Source organism: Geotrypetes seraphini, chromosome 5, assembly GCF_902459505.1.
Source record: "Geotrypetes seraphini chromosome 5, aGeoSer1.1, whole genome shotgun sequence".
Lineage (NCBI taxonomy): Eukaryota > Metazoa > Chordata > Amphibia > Gymnophiona > Dermophiidae > Geotrypetes > Geotrypetes seraphini.
Genome location: NC_047088.1, coordinates 69,057,745 through 69,080,382, shown reverse-complemented (window position 1 = coordinate 69,080,382; position 22,638 = coordinate 69,057,745). Strand labels below are relative to the sequence as shown.

General features: G+C 42.9%; 1 protein-coding gene across 2 annotated transcripts in view; it reads right to left on the bottom strand.

Moving 5' to 3' along the window:
* Window positions 1-22,638, bottom strand: part of GLA (galactosidase alpha) — a 60,073-nt gene that overhangs the window by 17,337 nt on the left and 20,098 nt on the right. For both annotated transcript variants that reach the window (XM_033945716.1, XM_033945715.1), the window contains 4 exons: window positions 20,183-20,360; window positions 17,856-17,947; window positions 15,926-16,087; window positions 8,899-9,096 (listed from right to left, as the gene is read on the bottom strand). In XM_033945716.1, coding sequence (XP_033801607.1) covers window positions 8,899-9,096; window positions 15,926-16,087; window positions 17,856-17,947; window positions 20,183-20,360 — 630 coding nt within the window. The remainder of the gene's footprint in view (window positions 1-8,898; window positions 9,097-15,925; window positions 16,088-17,855; window positions 17,948-20,182; window positions 20,361-22,638) is intronic.

Here is a 22,638-nt window from a genome sequence, read left to right as displayed (position 1 = left end):
AACCACTACACAGCACTCCTACTGTTTCCAGGTGGATGTTATCCATCTTTTTGCACAGCTACCCAAAAAAAAAAAAAAAAAAAAAATACACCCTCTCCAAAGTAGATACCGATCTGTTACAAACAAGCTTCCAAGTTTCACAAACAAGGTTTCCTTTTTGCCTGCTCTCCACAGAAATATGAAATGACTGGTTTCGTACCAAACAGTACTTATCTTAAGCACCTACCTGGTAGATTCACAAGGTTACCAATCTTTTCATGGCACAACCATGCATATCGTTATCTATCTTAGGACCAACCCTGCTGATTTATCCCACCACAGCAGGATAGCGGGCTACAGAAGGAGCCATCCCTACAAAGGGCACCCCGCAGCTGGAGAATCACAAGGTATGGCTGACTCATCCTGCTTGTCCATGGAGAAAGTGAAGCTATTTACCTGTAACATAGGTTCTCCGGGACAGCAGGATCAGTCAGCCACACATATCCACCCTCCTCCCCTGTGGATGAACCAGCAGTCTCTAGCTGGGAAAATCTGAGATGAGATAGGGCTAGCTGGGCTTATATGGGGCTACCTGCACAAGCTCAGAAGGGGCTCTGAGAGAGCATATCCAATTTGGGGGCGTCGGATGACATCACCAGGTGTGGTTGACTGATCCTGCTGTCCCGGAGAACCTACGTTACAGGTAAGTAACTTCACTTTTTACAGGTTTTGAGGTCCATGGCAGCCTCCCTGCACATGGTCCAGTGGGCTCTGGCTCTTTTATGCCCACTTCTGTATCCTCTTCTTCAGTGGTGGTTGCCTCAGATGCACGAGCTGGACTCACTCATCCCTCTTCGGGGGTTAGTTCATTGCAGCCTCCGCTGGTGGCTACTCTTCCAATCTGGTGCAGGAAGTGAGTCTGGATCAGCCACAGTAGACAGTCCTTCTCATGGACACCAGTCTTCTCAGTTGGGGAGCTCAATGTCTCGGTCGCTTGGCTCAGGGCAGCTGGTCTATGGAGGAGGCGTCCTGGTCGATTAATGTTCTTAAGACAAGAGCCATCAAGTTGGCATTACCAGACGTTGCTGAAGGGCAAATCGGTTTGGGTTCTTTCGGACAATGCCATGGCTGTTGCTTACGTCGGTCGTCAAGGGGAACCAAAAGTCTGATGGCGCAGGAGGCTTCTCTGTTCACGGCTTGGGCAGAGATACATCTTCTGGACATCTTGGCTTCCCACATAGTGGGGGTGGAGAATGTCCAGGCAGACTTCCTCAGTCATCAAGTTCTGGATCCCGGCGAGTGGTGTCTCAGTCCTGCAGAGGAACCTCCAATGTTCTGGGAAAATCGGGATGTGGAGATATGCTTCCGTGAGATCCAAGGAACCCAAAAACTCCCCGGGTGCCACCGCTGCTATGACATAACGCACTGTTTCCTTCCGAAAATGCAGAACTCGCGTGAATGCATTCACTGCTTTGAGATCCAGAACTGGTCTGCAATCGACGGAGTCCTTCTTTGGCATGATGAAGTAAATTGAGTATCTCCCGGAGCCCAAGACATCCCATGGGACCGGCTCTATGGCCGCCAGATCTAGCAACCGGCACACTTTAGCACGCACCTTGCTGGCCCTGTCCAGAGTTCCCTTGGGAGAGGACATGAAGTCCGCCAGCGGCCGGAAGAATTGTAGTCAAAGACCTTCCCTGAGTACTTCTAGAACCCACTAGTCCAAGGTTATCTTCAGCCATTCTGGAAGGAAGGCCGAGAGCCGCCCCCCGATTCAGGTAGGCATCGCCAGAGCCCTGACATCATAATTTTCTTTTGGAAGGGACCAAAGGTCAAGAGTTGGAAGGCTGTGGGCGTGCTGCACCTCCAAATCGAGGTCTGTGGATGCTCCGAAATGCTGTCCCACGTACTGCGAGGTTCTCTGGAAGGGACAAAAATTCGGCCGTCCCGTCCCCCTGGGCGGATGAGATCTAGGGCCAAGAAGTGCCTTAGGCTTATGGTCCTGCACACTTGCCATAAGGTCATCTAAACCCTGGACAAACAACAGCAAACCTTTGAATGGCAGCTTTCTCAGAGTAGCCTTGGATGAAGAATCACCCGACCACTGGCGAATCCATAACATTCTCCTAGCAGAAACTGAATAAGCTCCCAGCTTAGCAAAAATAATTCACTCCAGAAACCAGGAAATCTAGATCTCAAAGGACAACCTCCTCAGGATCTTGATGAAAGGAAGTGGCTGTTGCAGCTCGCACCCCCGTCACAGCAGAATCAAAAAGACGCTTCATGACAAAATCCAGTCTACGGTCCTGGACATCCTTCAAGACCACCCCTCCATCCGATGGCAAGGAGGTACGTTTAGTGACCTGAGCCACCACCGAATCCACCCTTGGTGGGACTAGGCGCTTGGAAAATTCCGAAGCCATGGGATACAATTTAGCCATGGCCCTAGCGCACTTCAGGGACCTTCAGGGGCCTCCCAAACCTCCAAGAGCATTTCTGCCAAATCTGCATGATCCGGAAAGAAAGCGGGGGCTTAGAACTCATGGAACACTCCGCCTGAACCGCTGAGTCAGAATCAAGTTTCAATGTCCGCAGGGATTCAGCGATAAGATCATGAAGGCGACTGGACTTAAAGAGCCTGCGCACCGCCTGATCCTCACCTAGATTGTGGGCACCAATGTTCCGAGAATCCCCGAGATCCGCTAGGCTAGCCATATCAGTGGAGCCCGCCGAAGAACCATGCGACAGGAAAGGCATAGAAATTGACATAGGCACCGAGGCAATAGCAGGAAATTGCCACTGTCTTTCAGGTGCACCAGCAAGGGAGCAGATTGACATGCTAGAATCCAAAGGCTGCACAAACTGCCGCACCAGAGTCTGAGGGGGAGACACAGGCATAGCCCACTTTCTCATGAATGCCTGATACATTATATCCACAAATTCCGACGGAAAATATTCCCCTGTGGCTAGGGCCGATCTGCAGGACTCAGATTTGGAGTGTTTTGAAGACTTATGAGACTTATCCCCGAACTGCGCCTGCATTTCACAGAAGCGCCCTCCTCACCCAAATTTGGTGTCCCGGATGCTGGAATCGCGTCTCCAGTGGAATCAGAGGAAAGTAGAACCTCTCCGGAGGAGGATAGTGCGCACGTAACACATGGCTGCGAATCCGCGAGCCACCCGCCGCATTTAAGGCATGAATCTATGCCATCCTGTCCTGAGGTGGCCATCTGTGAAGTTTGGAGCATAAACGAAGCTTCTAAGTCCAAAAAATACAGTTTTTAAAACTTTAAAGAAAATCTAAGATGGCCACCGTGGGTGCCGATTTTGCCTAAAAAACACCCATTAAAAATGCAGGAAAATGCAAAAAAATGGCAAAATTAGGATTTTATAGGTTGGGGAGGAAGGACCAGGGCATGCAGGGAAACCCCACAAAACCCCGATTTGAGTACCCCCCAAAATCGGCAAACTCTGTGACTCACAGACACCACAGAGACATGTGCTGCAATGAAAGTCTATGGCAGCCTGCAATACACAGTTCAAGCAAGGAGATCAGTACCTCAGGAGCTAATTAAAACTGGATTTTTCAGGTCTTCTGACTGCTTCACCTTCCCTGCCATCTCAGATCACAACCACCAGGACCCCTCATGGAAATCAGGGAAGACACGCAGCACGGTTCTGATCCCAGTGTACCTCCTCAGATGGCTCCTGAACCTGGAGACCTGATCCAATCTGCAAGCTGTCCAGAGAGCTTACTGCAGTTTCAGGCTTACAGAGCACCCTCCAGAAGCAGACAAAATTTAAAATGTTTGTGAACTCCCGCCGAAGGATCACTCGCACTGAGTCGATCCGCAGCACATGGGCAAACCCACAAAAAAAAATCAAAAAGGACCAGGAAGTGAAAACAAATCACGAGCAGAATTAACTGATATGAAACCATGCAGTGAAGTTGCAGGAACAAACTGGGCATATCAGTAAGCTCCCGGGCAGGTAGTCAAAAGGGGAGGGATTATCTTTTAGTTGCCCTGCAGCTGACGCTATCAGAGATGTAAGATTCCGTCAGTTCAGCCTCCAGAGAGATTGTACAAGAAACACTGCCTGGGTCCTCTGAACATAAGAGCGAAGGACCCTATGGACATCCAATTTACGCAACTGTCTCTGCTCCAAAGAGCCCTCCTGACTACCCAAGACCGGGAGGACCACAGAAAAGTTGACATGAAAAGACAAAACCACCTTTGGCAGAAAGGAGGGAACCGGCCACAGCACGACACGCTCTCTAGAGCAGAGGTCCCCAAACCTGTCCTGGAGGACCACCAGCCAGTCAGGTTTTCAAGGTAGCCCTAGGATAACCCTAATGAATATATATGGAGCAGATTTGCATGCCTGTCACCTCCATTATATGCAAATCTCTCTCATGCATGTTCATTAGGTCTATCCTGAAAACCTGACTGGCTGGTGTCCTCCAGGACAGGGTTGGGGACCGAACTCAAGGAAGGGAGGCCTACATGAAAAGGTCTGAAGTTCGGAAACGCATCTCACAGAAGTAATAGCCACCAGAAAGACTGACTTAAGAGTAAGATCCTTCAATGTGCAGGAGCCAAGAGGCTCATACGAAGGACGCACAAGCACGGAAAGGACCAGATTGAGATCCCAAGCTGGAACCGAAGGCCACAAAGAACGTTGGAGCTCTCAAAAACCAAACCACATCCGGAGAAGAGGCCAAACACCAACCATGCAACAAACCACAAAACGTAGGCAAGGCCACTAGCTGAACCCAGAGGGAGGACCAGGCATGGCCCCTGTCCAGGCTATCCATCAAAAACTCCAAGATGTGAGGCAAAGAAGCTTGAAGGGGAACCACACCATGTGCGGAACACCACTCCTCAAAGAGACGCCAAACTCACACATAAGCCCGAGAGATGGAAAGTCTCTGAGAACCCAAGAGGGTGGAGATCACCTTATCTGAATAACCACTTACTTAGGCGTTCCATTTCAGGTGTTAAGACAAAAGGGACCCGGATAGAACATTGGAATGGGAAGGTCAGAAGGTCGGGCAAGAGGGGCAGCAGAAGAGGATCTGCCATGAGAAGAAAAACCAGATCTGCGTACCACGGGTGCCTGGAACAATCCGGAGCTACTAGGCATCCACCAAATGCTCTATAAAATATTAACTTGAATAGATTATCACAACAATATCTCCATTATTTATTTTAAAATGTATTACTCGCAATCATCTTACAATTCTGAGTTACAATAGAAAATTGGACTTTGCTTAGGAGATGCTTATGTTAGCTCCTCTGACAAGTTGTACTGTTTATTGTTGTTTTTGATTACAGCCTTTTGTTGATTTATGCTTGGATGTTGTACATTTCTTCTGTGCAATGCTCCTTTAATAAACTTATTTAAAAAACAAAAACCACGAAACACATAATAACCAAATAACACTAACAAGACATTATAAAAATAAGTTCATAGTGAAGAAACAATAAAAACGGTAACATAAAACCAGATAAAAGCAACTCTGTCATTCAAGAGAAACATTTCTTAATTAAAGTTTTAACCAATTTCCTGAATTGAAGTAAACTGGATGCACTCCCTGCACTGTTAACATTGATTTCACATATTTCAAAGAAGGGACTCCCAAAGAAATCTTATTTTCGGAATTTAATGCTTGAGGAGGATGGTACATCTGCAATAAAGAACTTAACTCTGTTGGACAATTGTCATTCAACAGCTTAAAGATCAAATATATGGCTTTAAACTCAATATGATAAGCAACCAGCAAAGATCAAGCAAAATTGGAGTAATGTGATCAAACTTTGAGGCGCCTGTAATCAGAAGCATGGCAGCATTCTGTGCCAACTGTAATGCTTGAACCACGTACTCAGGCAAACCCAAATAAAGAGAATTACAGTAGTCAAAAATAGAAGGCAAGACCAGAGGCAATATGGATTCACTAGAGGTAGGTCTTGTCAGCCAAATCTGATCAATTTCTTTGACTGGATGATCAGAGAATTGGATATAGGATGTGTGCTAGATGTGGTGTATTTAGATTTTAGCAAAGTATTTGACTGTGTTCCACACAGACATCTAATAAATAATCCCTCGGGATGGGTCCCAAAGTGACGGGCTGGGTCAAGAACCAGTTGAGTGGAAGGTGACAGAGGGTAGTGATCAATGGAGATTGCTCTGAGTAAAGGGATGTTACCAGTGGTGTGCCTCAAGGTTCTGTTCTTGGTCCTGTTCTTTTTAACATTTTTATAAACGATATTGCTGAAGGGTTGTCAGGAAAGATTTGCCCCTTTGCAGATGATACCAAAATCTGCAATAGAGTAGACATGCTGGATGGTGTGAATAACATGAAGAAAGACCCCACGAAGCTTGAAGAATGGTCTGAAATTGGCAGCTACAATTTAATGCTAAGAAATGCAAGGTCATGCATTTGGGCTGCAAAAACCCGAGGGAACGGTACAGTTAGGGGGTGATGAACTTATGAGTACGACAGAAAAGCGGGACTTGGATGTGATTGTATGTAATGATCTTAAAGTGGCCAAACAGGTTGAAAAGGTGATGGCGAAAGTTAGGTTGCATAAGGAGAGGTATGGCCAGTAGGAAAAAGGACGTATTGATGCCCCTTGATAAGACTGGTGAGGCCTCATTTAGAATATTGTGTACAATTCTTGAGGCCGCACCTTCAAAAAGGATGGTGTCTGTCCAGAGGAAAGCTACTAAAATGGTATGTGGTCTTCATCATAAGGTGTATGAGGACAGACTTAAAGATCGCAATCTGTATACTTTGGAGGAAAGGCAAGAGAGGGGAGATATGATAGAGATGTTTAAATACCTATGTAATGTAAATGCGCATGAGTCGAGTCTCTTTCATTTGAAAGGAAACTCTGCAATGAGAGGGCATAGGGTGAAGTTAAGAGGTGATAGGCTCCGGAGTAATCTAAGGAAATACTTTTTTACAGAAAGGGTGGTAGATGCATGGAACAGTCTCCCAGAAGAGATGGTGGAGACAGAGACTGTGTCTGAATTCAAAAGGGCCTGGAATAAGCACTTGGGAACTCTCGGAGAGAGAAAGAGATAATGGTTACTAAGGATGGGCAGACTAGATGGGCCATTTGGACTTTATCTGCTATTATGTTTCTATAAACTGTTTGAAAATTCTCAAGAGAAAGGTTTTCAAAGCAAAGTTTTAAAAAAATTCTTGGAGACTACCATCTTCATTTCATTATGCATGGTTGCATATCTTAAACTAAACTAAACGTTAAGTTTGCATACCACATCATCTCCATAAAGATAAAGCGTGACACGGTTTACAGGTAATTCAATAAATGAGAGAAGGACATAATAAGAAATTAGAGATTATGAAGAGGATAGCTAGCTTTACATTTTAAATAGATAGCTTTACGTTTTGGAGAAAAGCTAGGTTTTCAGATGCTTTCGGAATAAATGGAATGAGCCTAGGTTCCGCAGCGGGACAGGGAGATTATTCCAAAGTTCAGTGAATTTGAAGAAAAGGGATTTCCCTAATTTACCTGCATATATGACACCTTTTAACGAGAGGAAAGATAGTTTGAGTATGTGGGCGGATCTGGTAGTGTCAGGTCTCGAAGAATTCCATGATAGTGGGATTAGGGGAGAAAGAATGCCATGTAGGATCTTGAAAATTAGGCAGATACATTTAAAGTAAATCCTAGAAATCACCGGAAGCCAGTGAAGTTTTGACAGAAGTGGGGAAACATGATCAAATTTGCTTTTTGCGAAGATCAACCTAGCCACAGTGTTCTGGATCCGCTGAAGTCTTTGAAGATTTTTCATGGTTAGACTTAGATAGATGGAATTACAATAGTCCAGTCTGAAAAGAATGATTGATTGTACAAGGACAGCAAAATGTTGTTGGCGAAAGCAGGATCTCACTTTCCTCAACATGTGAAGACTAAAAAAACATTTCTTTACCAGAGAATTGAGATGATCAATAAAGGAAAGTGTAGAGTCAATAATGATGCCCAAAACGTTCCTTGAGAATTCGATCTGCAGTGTGGGACCAGAAGGTAATGGAATGTGCATGGGTAACTGATCTAATTTTGGGCCAAGCCAGAGTAGTTTTGTTTTGGACTCATTCAGCTTCACTTGTAAAGAGAGGGCCCAGGATTGGAGTTTCGTTATGCAAGCTGTTATATTTTTGGTGAGGTTAGTGAGGTGTGAATCTATCTCGAGAAGGACAAGGATGTCATCTGCATTTGTAAATAGAGTTTCAAAGGGAGATAGATGGAAGAATTTCAAAGAAGACATATAAATGTTGAAAAGAATAGGGGACAGGGGTGATCCCTGGGGAATACCACATAGCGGACTCCAAGGAGAAGACATGGTTCCATTCATGTTAACAGTGTAAGAGCGGGATCGTAAAAATTTTGAGAACCAGTCTAAGACTGTGGAATCAATGCTTATCTCAGAAAGTTGGTAAATTAGGATATCGTGGTGGACATCAAAGGCCGCAGATAGATTGAATTGTAGTAGGATAGCAAACTTATTACGAGATTGAAGTTGTTGATCTTTGAGATTAAAGAAGCCAGCAGGGATTCAGTGCTGAAACTGGGTCTGAAGCCATATTGGCAAGGTAATAGAATGGAGAATCTCTCTAAGTAAGATTAGAGCTGAGTGGATATAATAACCTCGGCCATTTTAGTCAGGAGAGGAATATCTTGAGTCACAAAATAGCCTGTAGGTACTACTGTGATGATCTGAAATTTGTATGTATTTATTTTACTCTCACACAGCTGTTATAATATGCCCATTAGGCTACTGTCATGAAAACCTAATAAGCAGCCGTTCATAGCAGGGTATCTGGATAACCTAATAGCTTGCCATATTATCCTAGCCAACCCTGCATAGGCACAGCTAGTGGAGATTTACCTTTATCATTTGGTATCCCTGTTTGCCCAGTGGATCCTGGTTGATTGCAATAACCTCTTTGTTCTGCAGCAGTGCTTTAGCTTTTGGGTCAATTGTCCGCAGGTCATTCGACATCAACAGTGGTGCTGCCATGATTGCCCACAATGACATCTGGGTAACTTGCTGTTCCCAGCTCAGTCCATAGTTTCCAATTATTAGCTGAAACAAATAAAAATGGGCACCACTAGCTATGAGATGAAGAATATTAGCTAATCCAGAAATTCAATGCTGGGGGCCATATCTGGAGACCGGCACTGAATTTCTGGTCTATTTTCACCTGCATTTGACATACCCAGCCAAGCTCATATTCATTGGCTGACTGGCTAAATCAGAGCAGTTAAAGATAGACCTGTATTCAGAATACAGCAGCAAGAATGTTGACAGGTGAGGATTGTTCAGCACACATGCTAAGTTTGAAAGTTACACTGGCTACCAATTGGTTTTAGGGTGCAGTACAAAGTGCCGTTATTGATACATCAGGCCCTCTATGGTGAGGCACCATGATACTTGCAGCAGGCACTTTACATACAGTATGGGACTCATAATCGAAACTTAAACATGTCTAAAAACCCACCTAAGTCAGCATTTGGACAACTTAAAAGAGAGGTCATCCAAGTACCGATAATCAAACTGACTTCTGGACATATCCAGGGACATTTTTAGGTCTCTGAATACTGCTGTGTGCCCAGGGCTAAAAGGAGCATATCTGGAGGAGTGATTAGGGCAGTATTTGGGCAGGTTGTGGCCCAACCTAGACTTAGTCGTCCTGCAGGGATAATTGAATGATTCACGAGACTTTCTGGATGAAACATACGTTGGGAGTTAGATGATGTAAAAGCAGGTACAAGTGGCAAAAAGTTATTCAAAGTGACCAGATAACCACTGCAGAGACAATGTAAAGACCCCCATATACTCAGCCAGTGATCACTGACCCCCTCACACTGCCATAAATATCAGAATAAAAATGTACCTACCTATTTCTGGAACATCAGCCCTGCTATAGTAAAGCCTAGTAGAGCTGCTACAGGTGTCTTAAATAGCCTGGGGGTGGGCTAGTGAACCATAGAGAGGAAGACCCAGGCCCATAAGCCACTCTAACCACTACATTCATGGTGAAAAAGGTGAGCCCACCAAAAATCTCCAAAACCCTTCTGTAGGTGCCACCTGCAGCCATAAGGGCTATTGTGGTTGTTTTGGGGGCTCACCATATCCTATAAGGGTGTTCTGGTGAGATGGGTATGTGGCACACTTTTATGAAGTTCACAGCAGTGCCTGTAAGGGGCCTCACTGCTCTGTTGACATATCTGGGTGGCCAGTCCATCACAATGCTGGCCCCTCCCACATCCAAATGGTCTTGTTCTGGGCATTTGGGACTTAAAACAAATTTTTGATTTAAAATGTGGTATAAAGATAAGATGTACTGGCGGTCTGAATGATCAATGGCCTGGATCTCCAGAAAGACTATTTTCAGGAAAAAAAAATATTCTAGACGTAATTTTTGAGAATGGACATTTTGCCACTGCCGACTTTGGGCATCTAGCACCATACATCTGAATCAAACGTTTCTTTTGATTATGCCACTCCAAGTACCTAATTAGAGCAAAGCATATGGTGATTGATTTTGCACTTTATGTAATCACAAGATCATTGCCATTTTCCTAGCGGGTGAAAACTTATGGAATACCTTACCGGGTAGTTTGCGCTCATGTAAGAATGTGGATCAGTTTCATTGCTTGCTTAAAACAAAGTTATTTGTACAAGCATTTTTTATGATGAAGGGGTGTAACAATTATTGTGAAGCGATGAGGCAGTTTTATACTTGTATGTCTTGTGTTTTGTAATGAGCTTATGTATATTGGTTGTAACCTGCCTAGGTTTTAGGAGATAGAGAAAATATTAAAATAAATAAACTCAGCTGGCATTGACCGTCTTTGTTACACAACATAGCTGGTGTCCAGGATTCTCAGTGGGACATATTCAACGGGAGATAGACAGCTATTAGCAGTTAGCTGGCCCAGTGCTTTTTAGCCAGCTAAGAGCTGTTTCTGGCTAGCTAAATAGCATTGAATATTGGGCAGAAAGATTTTTAGGAATGTTTCCTGAAGTTACAGGGCCTACTAAGTGTCTGCCTGTTTATATGCATTGGTTTGTTTGTGCATGCTGATAAAAATAGTGAGGCAGAACAAGAGTTGGTGGAGACAAAGACTTTCTGAATTCAAGAAAGCATGGGACAAGCACTTGGGATCGCTTAGGGAGAGGAGGAGATAGTGGATGCTGTGGATGGGCAGACTGGATGGACCATTTGGCCTTTATCTGCCATCATGTTTTTATGTTTTTTTTAATGTTTCTAAGAAAGCTGCAATGAAGGGAAGTTGAATGTGCCTTGAGGATACCAAAACCTATTGCATGGGGAAGGAGAAGTGAATGTGTCATAGGGATATCAAGCCCTGTAGTCTAGGAAGGAATGCCAAGGCTGTGGCAGCAGAGAAGAAGCGGAGAATGTGGCATAGGGATCCAATTCTTGCAGTTCAAGACAAGGCTAGCTGTCATAGTGGTGAAGAAATATAGAATGTACCTCAGGGATCTGAAACGCCTGTGGTACAGGACGGAAGACTGCATCCACAGCAGGGAATAGCACAGCAGCTGCTGCTCCCAAAGTTAGAGATAGATTTTTGAAAAAATTAAAGGCAAGGATGGAGGGAGGGATAAAGGGAGAGTGACTGGATGGTGAAAGAAAGTGAGTAAAGAAGTGTATTGAATGAGTATGAGAAGGTGAGGCAAAAAATCTGTGGATGGAAGAAGAGAGAAAAGGGGAGAGGAGGCGAGTGGATGGTAGTGAAGTGCATGAGTAGATAAGAACATAAGAATAGCCTTACTGGGTCAGACCAATGGCCCATCAAACTCAGTACCTCGTTCTCACTATGGCCAATGCAGGTCACTAGTACCTGGCCAAAACCCAAGGAGTAGCAACATTCCATGCTAAGGATCCAGGGCAAGCAGTGGCTTCCCCCATGTCTTTCTCAATAAGAGACTCTGGACTTTTCCTCCAGGAAATTGTACAAACCTTTCTTAAAACCGGCTACGTTATCCACTCACCACAACCTCTGGCAATGCGTTCCAGAGCTTATCTATTCTCTGAGCGATAAACTATTTTCTCCTATTTTAAAATTATTTCCCTCTAACTTCATTTCCCTCTAACTTCATTTCCCTCTAACTTCATTCGCTCTAACCCTAACCCTAGCCTTTGTAATTTTGACAGAATGAGAAATCGATCTTGTACCCATTCTACTCCACTCAGGAGCTTGTAGACTTCAATCATATCTCTCCTCAGTCGTCTCTTTTCCAAGCTGAAGAGCCCTAATCTTTTTAGTCTTTCCTCATATCAGAGGAGTTCCATCCCCTTTATCATCTTGGTCGCTCTTCTTTGAACCTTTTCTAGTGCTGCTATATCTTTCTTGAGATAGAGACCAGAACTGAACTGAATACTCCAGGTGAGGTCACACCATGGAGCGATATAGGGGCATTATAACATTCTTAGTCTTGTTAACCATCCCTTTATTAAATAATTCCTAGCATCCTGTTTGTTTTTTTGGCCGCTGCCACACATTGGGCGGAAGGTTTCATTGTATTGTCTACAATGACACTCAGATCCTTTTCTTGGGCGCTAGCATTCCTAGCATCCGGTAACTGTGATTTAGGTTATTCTTCCCAATGTGCACCACTTTGCATTTATCCACATTAAATTTCATCTGCCACTTGGATGCCCAGTCTTCCAATTTCCTAAGGTCTACCTGCAGTTTTTCACAATCCGCATGCATTTTAACAACTTTGAACAGTTTAGTGTCATCTGCATATTTAACCATCTCACTCGTCGTTCCAATTTCCAGATCGTTTATATTTAAGTTAAATAGCACCAGACCCAGTACAGATCCCTGCGGCACTCCACTGTTTACTCTCCTCCATTGAGAAAAATGACCATTTAACCTTACCCTCTGTTTTCTATCCGATAACCAATTCCTTTTTTTTCTCAGCTCCGATAACCAATTCCTAATCCACAACTGAACTTTCCCACCTATCCCATGACAATTTAATTTTCTCAGGAGCCTCTCATATGGAACTTTATCAAAAGCTTTCTGAAAATCTAGATACACTACTACATCAACCAGCTCACATTTATTCACATTTTTATTCACACTTTCAAAGAAGTCAAGCAAATTGGTGAGGCAAGATCTCCCTCAACTGAACCCATGCTGACTGTCTCATTAAATCATGTTTGTCTACGTGTTCCACAATTTTACTGAAGTCAGGCGTATTTTCCCAAATCTGCCCTAGAAACCTTTTTAAAAATCGGTGTAACATTGGCCACCCTCCAATCTTCAGGTACTATAGATGATTTTAATGACGTTACTGATCACTAACAGCAGGTCAGCAATTTCATGTTTTAGTACTTTGGGATGTATACCATCTGGTCTAGGCGATTTATTACTTTTTAACTTGTCAGTTTGGCTTAGTACATCTTCCAGATTCACTGAGATTTTTCAATTCCTCCACATCATCACCTTTGAAAACCATTTCCGGTTCAGGTAGATCTCTTACATCTTCTGTAAAGACCAAAGCAAAGAATTCATTCAGTCTCTCCACTATGGCCTTATCTTCCCTTAGCGCCCCTTTTGCTCCTTAATCATCTAACGGTCCCACAGATTTCCTCATAGGTTTTCTGCTTCGGATGTACCTAAAAAAATTGTTATGAGTTTTTGCCTTTTTTGCAAGTTTCTCTTCATATTCTTTCTTAGCTTTCTATCTAACTTGCCAGTGCTTGTGTCTCTTCTTATTTTCTTCATTCTGATCCTTTTTCCATTCTTTAAAGGATGTTATTTTGGCTCTAATAGCCTCTTTCACTTCACCTTTTAACCATGCCATCCTAAACAACTCAACAGCTCCCACACTCTACCCCCAAAACAGATACCCTCACAAATATACTACTAGACATACTTCAACCTCACACCTGTCCCCCAGCCACCAGCACCTGAGTCTGTAAGTGAAAGAAGAGAAAATGTGCTTGATGTGACACAATGTGTGGACTTTTCAACCCAAAGTGATTAGCAATAATTAACAGGAAATGGTGGGAATGGGTTTGGCTCACAACCTGATAAGCCTGTAGGTGGAGCTTGTTACCATACTGATAACCCAAAACAGCCTATTAGAAACCAAGGAGGTTTAATTGACAGGAGACTGCACCAATCAACTGTATTTTTATTGTATCAAGATGGCAGCAGCATGAGGAGAGAGTTTTAGCATTATCAAGTGATACCGTCTCCTGTTAATTAAACCTTGTTTCAACCAGTTCAATTTGGTCTTATAATATGTGATGTTATTTTACTGTCTCTCAGGGTACAAGGTATGGAATGATGAGAGAAAGGAAAAGCTGTAAGAAATTAAGAGTTAGCACTCAATGTATTTATAAAATTGACATCTTTGCTCTACGTAAGTGTCACTGCTTTTCCTCTATGAAAGACAGTCATCATAAACAGAGGGGTCCTTTTACGAAGCTAGAGTAAGCAGTAATGTGTGCTTACCTCATCTTAAAAGGGCTTATTGTGGGGCACATGCTGAGGCTTCCTGGGTTAAGATTCAAATGTGTGCACACTACCCTAATGCTAAAAACAATCTTTTTGCTGAGCAGGCATGTCGGGAGGGGGAAGCCAGTGAGTTGGCACTTCTATGCTAATCAGTTAGAGCAGCATTGTCATGCATTGATTAGTGCAGGATTACCATGTGAGCCCTTACCGCCTACAAAATATATGGCAATAAGGGCCCGCGTACTTATGATAAACATTAGCGCATGACCATTAATGGCGAACACACAAAAAAATCTGTCATTTTACTGCAGCGCTAAAAATGGCCCTAGTCCATTGAAAAGACCTAACCCCCCCTTTTATGAAGCCATAATAGGGTTTTCTATCATAGGCTGGAGTGATAAATTCTCCATAGGAATTCTATGAGTATCTGGGCTTTTACCACCACGGCCTGCGATAAAAAACCCTAATGCGGCTTCATAAAAGGGTGGGTAAATTAGGGTGTGTTAAAGCCACTTTTTAGCATTGCTTTATAAAATGGCTCCAAAGCTTTTTTTTTTTTTTGCATAGTCCCCAATTGGGGATGGGGGGGAAGCCTTTTGTATTTGACTGAGCAGTGGATGAGATGAAACGTGCTGGATAAAGTTGTAGCACAACAAAGAAAAATGGGAGACCCAATAATCCACAGTGAAAACAATCCACCGATGAAAACAAAAACTGTGGATACAGATGTTGTGGAGATAATTTATTAAACACTGACATATAAAGAATTGGACTGAAAATTGTCTTTAAACATGTGAGCAAAGAATATCGCAGACAAGCTGAAGTAGCAAAAAAAATGCTCACATGTTTAATAAAGACAATAGACTGTTTTCAGTCCAATTCTTTATATATGAGTTTGCAAACCATTGGACCCCTGAGGAAGGCGTGTTCGCCGAAACACGGACCATGTAGGGTCCAGTTGGATTTTTATCACTGTATTTTTTATCATTGTACTTTTAATTGAATTTTCATGGTTTTATATGTCAGTGTTTAATAAATTATCTCCAGAACATCTGTATCCACAGTTTTTGTTTTTATCGGATAAAGTTGTAGCTCATCCTTGCTATGGGATTTACAGTACATGGGATAAGTCATATAGGATTTTTAATCTTTTACTGCAATATTACTTGAATTGGAAATTACAAAAAAAAATGGAGCTGTGAAATTGTCAAAGGGAGGGGGGTATGACTGTAAAATTAATTTTGTAATGAGCATATAGGAAGAGTTCTTGCTGCCCATTATTTTAATAAAGTTTCTAGAAAAAAATTATTCGAAAGAGACCATCTTAATTGTTTCACTCTATTTTCTCTCTTAAGGTTCAATAACCCAAGTGCTGTAGGAAGACAAACAATCTAGTGTAAGATTCTCACCATGTCAGGGTCATTCCAGCCTCCTGGACCTGCTGCAGGGACAATCATATCCTGATGCTGTGCTGTCCAGTCTAATATGGTCTTAAGACTGTTCCAGGAATCATAGATATCATTATAATTCCTCCAGTGGTTGCAATATTTGCGAATCTCTGTGTAATCGGGCTAAAAGGAAAATGGAAACATTATGAGAAGACATCCAGGTATCCTGCACATTGAAAGGAAGACCAACTATATAGTCTATATAGTCTTTTAAGTCATTTTATTGGAAGAGTAGGTTCTTAGTTGCTATTCTTCTTTCTTGTAAACAAGAATATCAGTCTTGACCAATGGGTATTTACCCTCCTTTATTGCAAAGTCTGTAGAGAGCCTAATTTACATATTCTTCAGCTACCCCTCCTCTCTGGGCTGTGCTAGATTTCCTCAGTCTGTATCAAAGCAGTGAGTCAACCCTAGGGTGGGTGCAAAAAGAGAGGAATGCAGGGATTTTCCCTGAGATAACACGTCCTGTTCAACACAGAGAATGAGATGGGGACAAATTTTTCCCCATCCCCACAGGAACTCAATTTCCCTATCCCATCCCTGTGAATTTTGTCGCTGTCCCTGCCCCAATCCTGTAAACTCTTCCTTAACCACACAAATCTCAAACACATGATTTTAAAGTGTTTGAGGCTTTTGCATATGAGGACAGAGCGTGCAGGAATGGGGCAGGGACAGGAAAAGAACTCACCGAGATGGGAAAATGAGTTCTCGCAGGGACGGGTAAAAATTTGTCCCTGTGTCATTCTCTAGTTCAACAAAACCAGCATTAATTAAAACATTTTGCAACACATAACGAGATGAAATGAAACTTGTATGCAACCTGCATCAGCAATTCAAAAGTTACTCAATTAGCAAATTTTATACTATTATAACAAATTATTTCCCTCTTTGACCATAAGGGACAGTGGAAGTAAACAAGATGTCTGATCCTCTAGACATATCTGAGACAGAAAGCAGGCTGACAAATTGACAGGGTGGGTATCAAGACTGATATTCCTGTTCACAAGAAAGAAGATTAGCAAAGGTAAGATCCTAATCTTCCATTCCAATGCAATGCAATAAGAATACCAGTCTTGACCTACAGGATGTACCAAAGCAGATCCAGTGCCTAGGGAAGGCCAAGTGAGCCTGCTGCTAGTACCACAGAACCAAACTCTGCATCCCTTCTGGAGGCGAGACCATGTGGCTGCCCTACAAATTTCTTCAGGTGAGACAGCTCTAGCCTCTGCCCAGAACACCAGCCCTATGATGGAGTATGTTTTATTCCCACAGGAAAATGTTTTCCATTCCTGATATAGGCCGAAGAAATTTCCAGTCAAATCCATCTTGAAATGGTTGCCTTTGATGATGACCAATGTTCTCCCCAAAAATTATTTCCAGCCGGGTGGCATGAAAAAGTAGCTGGGTGGGACGGCACTGGGAAATTTAGTGGTGGGGAAAATTAAATCTGTACTACTTTTATTAGTTAATTATTATTAATCATTTTCCAATGCTCAATATGACTTCCTTTTTTAAAGTTTGACACTTGTTCCAGAATATTTTTATTAAATTTAAGAAGTATCCAATTCTAGAAGTGAATAATTAGAGACTTAAAATCAGAACTGTAGGACTTTAGACTTGCTAATTATTCCTCTCCCCCAGCTCTAAACATATAGTTAGGGCTCCTTTTACAAAGGCGCGTTAGGGCCTTAACACACGGAATAGTGCACACTAAATTACCTCTTGCAGTAGCTTTTACCGCCTCCTTTTGAGCAGGCGGTAGATTTTCGGCATGCGCTAATCCGGTGCGTGCGCTAAAACGCTTAGCGCACCTTCGTAAAAGAAGCCCCCAATCCTTTGAACAGTAATAAGGAGGATCTTTAGAATGTGTATCTTTGGGAAACCTACCAACCTTCTTAAAGACCTTCATGTACAAAGGCCACTCGCAAGAGTACACAATGCTTCTTCCAGTTTTGTTCAGTGCCAGCGACATGTTCCTGTAACCTAAACAAGAAAAAAATACAACATATTACAGTGAATCATAATGGGGAAATTTGGTTTCTAGTTGCCATGTTACACAAATAGAGATATCTACAAATATCTAAAAGAGCAATTTTTCTCCTTCACTTAAGATTCTAAACAAGATACCAACCGACAGAATTCAGATGTCATGCTTCAAAATCTTTTAAACACAAGAATTACACTCCAATACTGCCAAAAACCTAAACTAGTAACAACAGAAAAAGGCAGACCTAGTCATATCAAGGTTCATTGGGAGGACGCTCAGGAACACAGACTATACACACAAACCACGTTCAGTATCGTGTGAATGAAGTCAAAATAAAGGGTGCTCTCAGTGTGAACCACCAGCAATAGGAGTGCAGCTCCAACACTTCACTTCTAGGTAGAGGCGATAAGCCCCCACCCGCACACCATCATAGAGCACCCTAAGTGTGCTGCAAATCAAAGTGAAACTTTCACCAATTAAACCAATAAATCCACAAGTGAATAAATCAATGTAACCTGAGCGACCCCCAAACGAACCCTGCCAGCCGAACCCCCCGAAAAATACAATCAAAAAATCAAAATGCACCATACAAAAGAAAAAATGAAAAAAATACTTATCTGCAAATGAAAAAGTCACAAAACTGCAACGCAGAAAACCGCGCCAGGAGAGAAGGTTCAACCGCGCTGGTTTCGGGGAGGAGCCCTTCTTCAGGAACCTGTCCCCCGACGGAAACAAAACGCTGAGGTCGGCTGAGGGCCCTCCAGGCGCGTTTTTCTGCGTTGCAGTTTTGTGACTTTTTCATTTGCAGATAAGTATTTTTTTCATTTTTTCTTTTGTATGGTGCATTTGGATTTTTTGATTGTATTTTTCGGGGGGTTCGGCTGGCAGGGTTCGTTTGGGGGTCACTCAGATTACATTGATTTATTCACTTATGGATTTATTGGTTTAATTGGTGAAAGTTTCACTTTGATTTGCAGCACACTTAGGGTGCTCTATGATGGTGTGCGGGTGGGGGCTTATCGCCTCTACCTAGAAGTGAAGTGTTGGAGCTGGACTCCTATCGCTGGTGGTTCACACTAAGAGCACCCTTTATTTTGACTTCATTCACACAATACTGAACGTGGTTTGTGTGTATAGTCTGTGTTCCTGAACGTCCTCCCAATGAACCTTGATGTGACTAGGTCTGTCTTTTTCTGTTGTTCAAAATCTTTTAACGCTTTCAGGAGGTTAATTGGAGGACATGAAGCCGAGTGACTAAACGCTGTTGATTAAACATGCAGCAGCCTATGTGAACCCTTGAGAAAGCCAGCAATTCTGGCGAAATGGGTCCCTTCGGGCTGTGGCTGCCTGCAACATTTGAGATAAGTAAATTTGAAGATACATTGAACAGTAATTCAAACAAATATAGTTCTGAGAAAAGACTCAGTGGAGAAGATTTTATAAAAATTAATGTTAAAAGGAAAGAAACAGAATAAATATAAAAGAAACAGAATAAAAAAAGGAAGGGGGAGATTTTTTGGGATCAATGACTGAAACGTGGAACCTTGTCAGACTTGGCTGTCACCAAGCAGGTTTTTGAGATCCTTCTCCTCCCCTTATGCTTTGAACAGTGGGATCTTTTTCTTATTTTGGAATTGTTCCAGTGGGTCTCACTTACCATCTTTATTGTGTATATCAGTCTGGGAATATCCCCCTTCCCCTACCAATGGGCAAGGGATACTAGAGAAATGGATAATTGCATTGCACTGCCCACAGAGCTTGTTGTTCCATTTTAAATGGTGCAGGTGTCACCTATACTAGAAATTGTGTTATCAATGTGAGATGCATACTACAGTATGTGCCAGGTAATCAAAGCTCAGGGTAACTGTTGCAAAGTTTTCTTCTCTGACAGACTAGAGATAGGAGATTTGATAAATTGCTAACCTAGGAAAAGAACAGACCTTATAAGAGTTTACAATCACCCTAACTATTTTACATAAAACTGCTAACTGGATCTAGATTTGTAGGACAGGATTGATCTAGGCCTGGGTTTACCCCAATGCATGCAGGGACTTATAGTTCTGATTTCCCCATTGCATCCCCTAAAGAACATTAAGACTACAAGTTCCAATATGCACTGGGTATAAACCCAGGCCTGAATCAATCCTGACCTGCAAATCTGGATCTAGTTGGAAGCTTTAATCTTCCATCTACTTTCCCACAGGATTCCGTTGCCTAATTTAAATGTTTACCTTCAGTTAGCAGATTTGGAGTGTCATAATTACAGCCATCAAACTTCAATAAATCAATCCCCCAGTCAGCAAAGGTTTGAGCATCGAGCTCATAGAATCCATAACTGCCAGGGAAGCCAGCACAGGTCTGTTTTCCAACATCCTGGTAAATCCCCAATTTCAGCCCCTTAGAATGAACCTGCAGTTACAGAGTAAAAGTGAGACAAGATAAGAAGAGAAAGAAATGCTCAACAATATAGGTCTCAAGGGGCAAGAGTCACAAGACAAATTTAAAGTTTCTTTTGATAAACTCTCTACAAATTTTAAAGTTCAATAAGTTTTATTGAGTTTATATGTAACAGAAAACAAAACTAAATAAAAGATAACATCAATCAAGAAGTATAAAGATCATGACATTCATCATCTGTGTCACATAAGAATCCATAAATGTAAGATTCGTTACATATATGTGCATCAATATACATATATATATAGCATTTCATATGGAATGAAAGTCGCAATCACATCTTTTCCCTCCCTTGTTTCCGGGATGCCCAGAACACGCAGATTATTCCTTCGCGAGCGGTTCTGGGCGTCTTCAAGCTCCTGCTCAAGTATAGTTATTTTTTTAAATTGACGCTGTAGAGTTTTTACATTGGTCTCAGTCACCTCGATTTTCTGCTCGGCCACATCCAAACGAGACCTGCACACTGCCATCTCGACTGTGAGCGAGGCGAGATCAGTTTTTATATCTTTGGTGTTTTGGTTAGTGGAGGCCAGGATCTCCCGCATGGCGCGAAGTTCCGCCATGACAGACTGCAGCGTGTCTTCCCCGTCCTTCGTAGCCGCTCAACGTTTTTCCTTTTGCCAGTTTTAGTAGCAGACATGATTATCCGCTTGATCTGCTGTTTCGCCGAAGTCTTAAAAGCCCTAAGGCTATATCAAAAATATCTTTTTAGTGCGCTGGGCTGCGGAGCTGAATCGCTACGCTGCCATTCACAGTGGTGCTCACTAGCGCCCCCTCCTCTCTACAAATTTTAGACATATATGTACATTACTGGATCTGATAAATAGTCTAATTACACACCATCCATGCCTCATGAATGTTACTTATTTTCGCTGCTACAGTTTTACCTTTATGATCATCGAAGATGCCATCTGCACTAAGTTACTGTGCAAAAAGCACAGTTACTTACCGTAACAGGTATTATCCAGGGACAGCAGGCAGCTATTCTCACATATGGGTGACGTCATCAGCGGAGCCCGGATGCGGAAGCTCGCAAGCAGACTTGCTTGAAGAAACCAGAAGTTTCGAGTCGACCGCACCGCACATGCGCGAGTGCCTTCCCGCCCAGCATAGGGCGCATCTCCTCTGTTCAGATAGCTAGCAGAGAAGCCAACCAGGGGAGGTGGGTGGGTTGTGAGAATAGCTGCCTGTTGTCCCTGGATAACACCTGTTACAGTAAGTAACTGTGCTTTATCCCAGGACAAGCAGGCAGCCTATTCTCACATATGGGTGACCTCCAAGCTAACCAGAATAGGATGGTGGGAGTGTTGGCAATTTAGGAGAATAAATTTTGTAATACTGTTTGGCCAGACTGTCCATCCCGTCTGGAGAAAGTATCCAGACAATAGAGAGACATGAAAGTATGAACCGAGGACCAAGTAGCAGCTTTGCAAATTTCCTCAATAGGTGTAAATCTGAGGAAAGCTACGGAAGCTGCCATTGCTCTGACTTTATGGGCTGTGACTCTACTGTGTAGGGGTAATCAGCCTGGGCATAGCAGAAAGAGATACAAGCAGCCATCCAGTTGGAGATGGTACGCTTAGAGATAGGATGTCCCAACTTGTTTGGATCAAAGGAGACAAAAAGTTGAGGAGCAGTTCGGTGTGGTTTGGTGCGTTCCAAATAGAAGGCCAAAGCACGTTTACAGTCCAGAGGATGAAGAGCTATTTCTCCAGGGTGAAAATGAGGCTTCGGAAAGAACACTGGAAGAACAATTGATTGATTGAGATGAAATTCTGATACCACTTTAGGGAGGAATTTTGGATCAGTACGTAGGACCACCTTGTCATGATGAAACACCGTGAAAGGTGGATCAGCAACCAAAGCTTGCAGCTCACTGACTCATAAAGCAGAAGTGAGGGCGATGAGAAACACCACTTTCCAAGTGAGATACTTCAGCTGAGCCTTGTCAATTGGTTCAAATGAAGGCTTCATCAGCTGAGCAAGGACCACATTGAGATTCCAAACCACAGGAGGCGGTTTGAGAGGAGGTTTGACATTGAAAAGTCCTTTCATGAATCTGGAAACCACCGGATGAGCAGAGAGGGGTTTCCCTTCAATAGGTTGATGGAAAGCTGCACTTGCACTGAGATGGACTCGGATCGATAAAGACTTGAGGCCAGAAGTGGATAAGTGCAAAAGGTAATCCAAGACAGAAGATAAGGAGAAATATTGAGACTCCTTATCATGA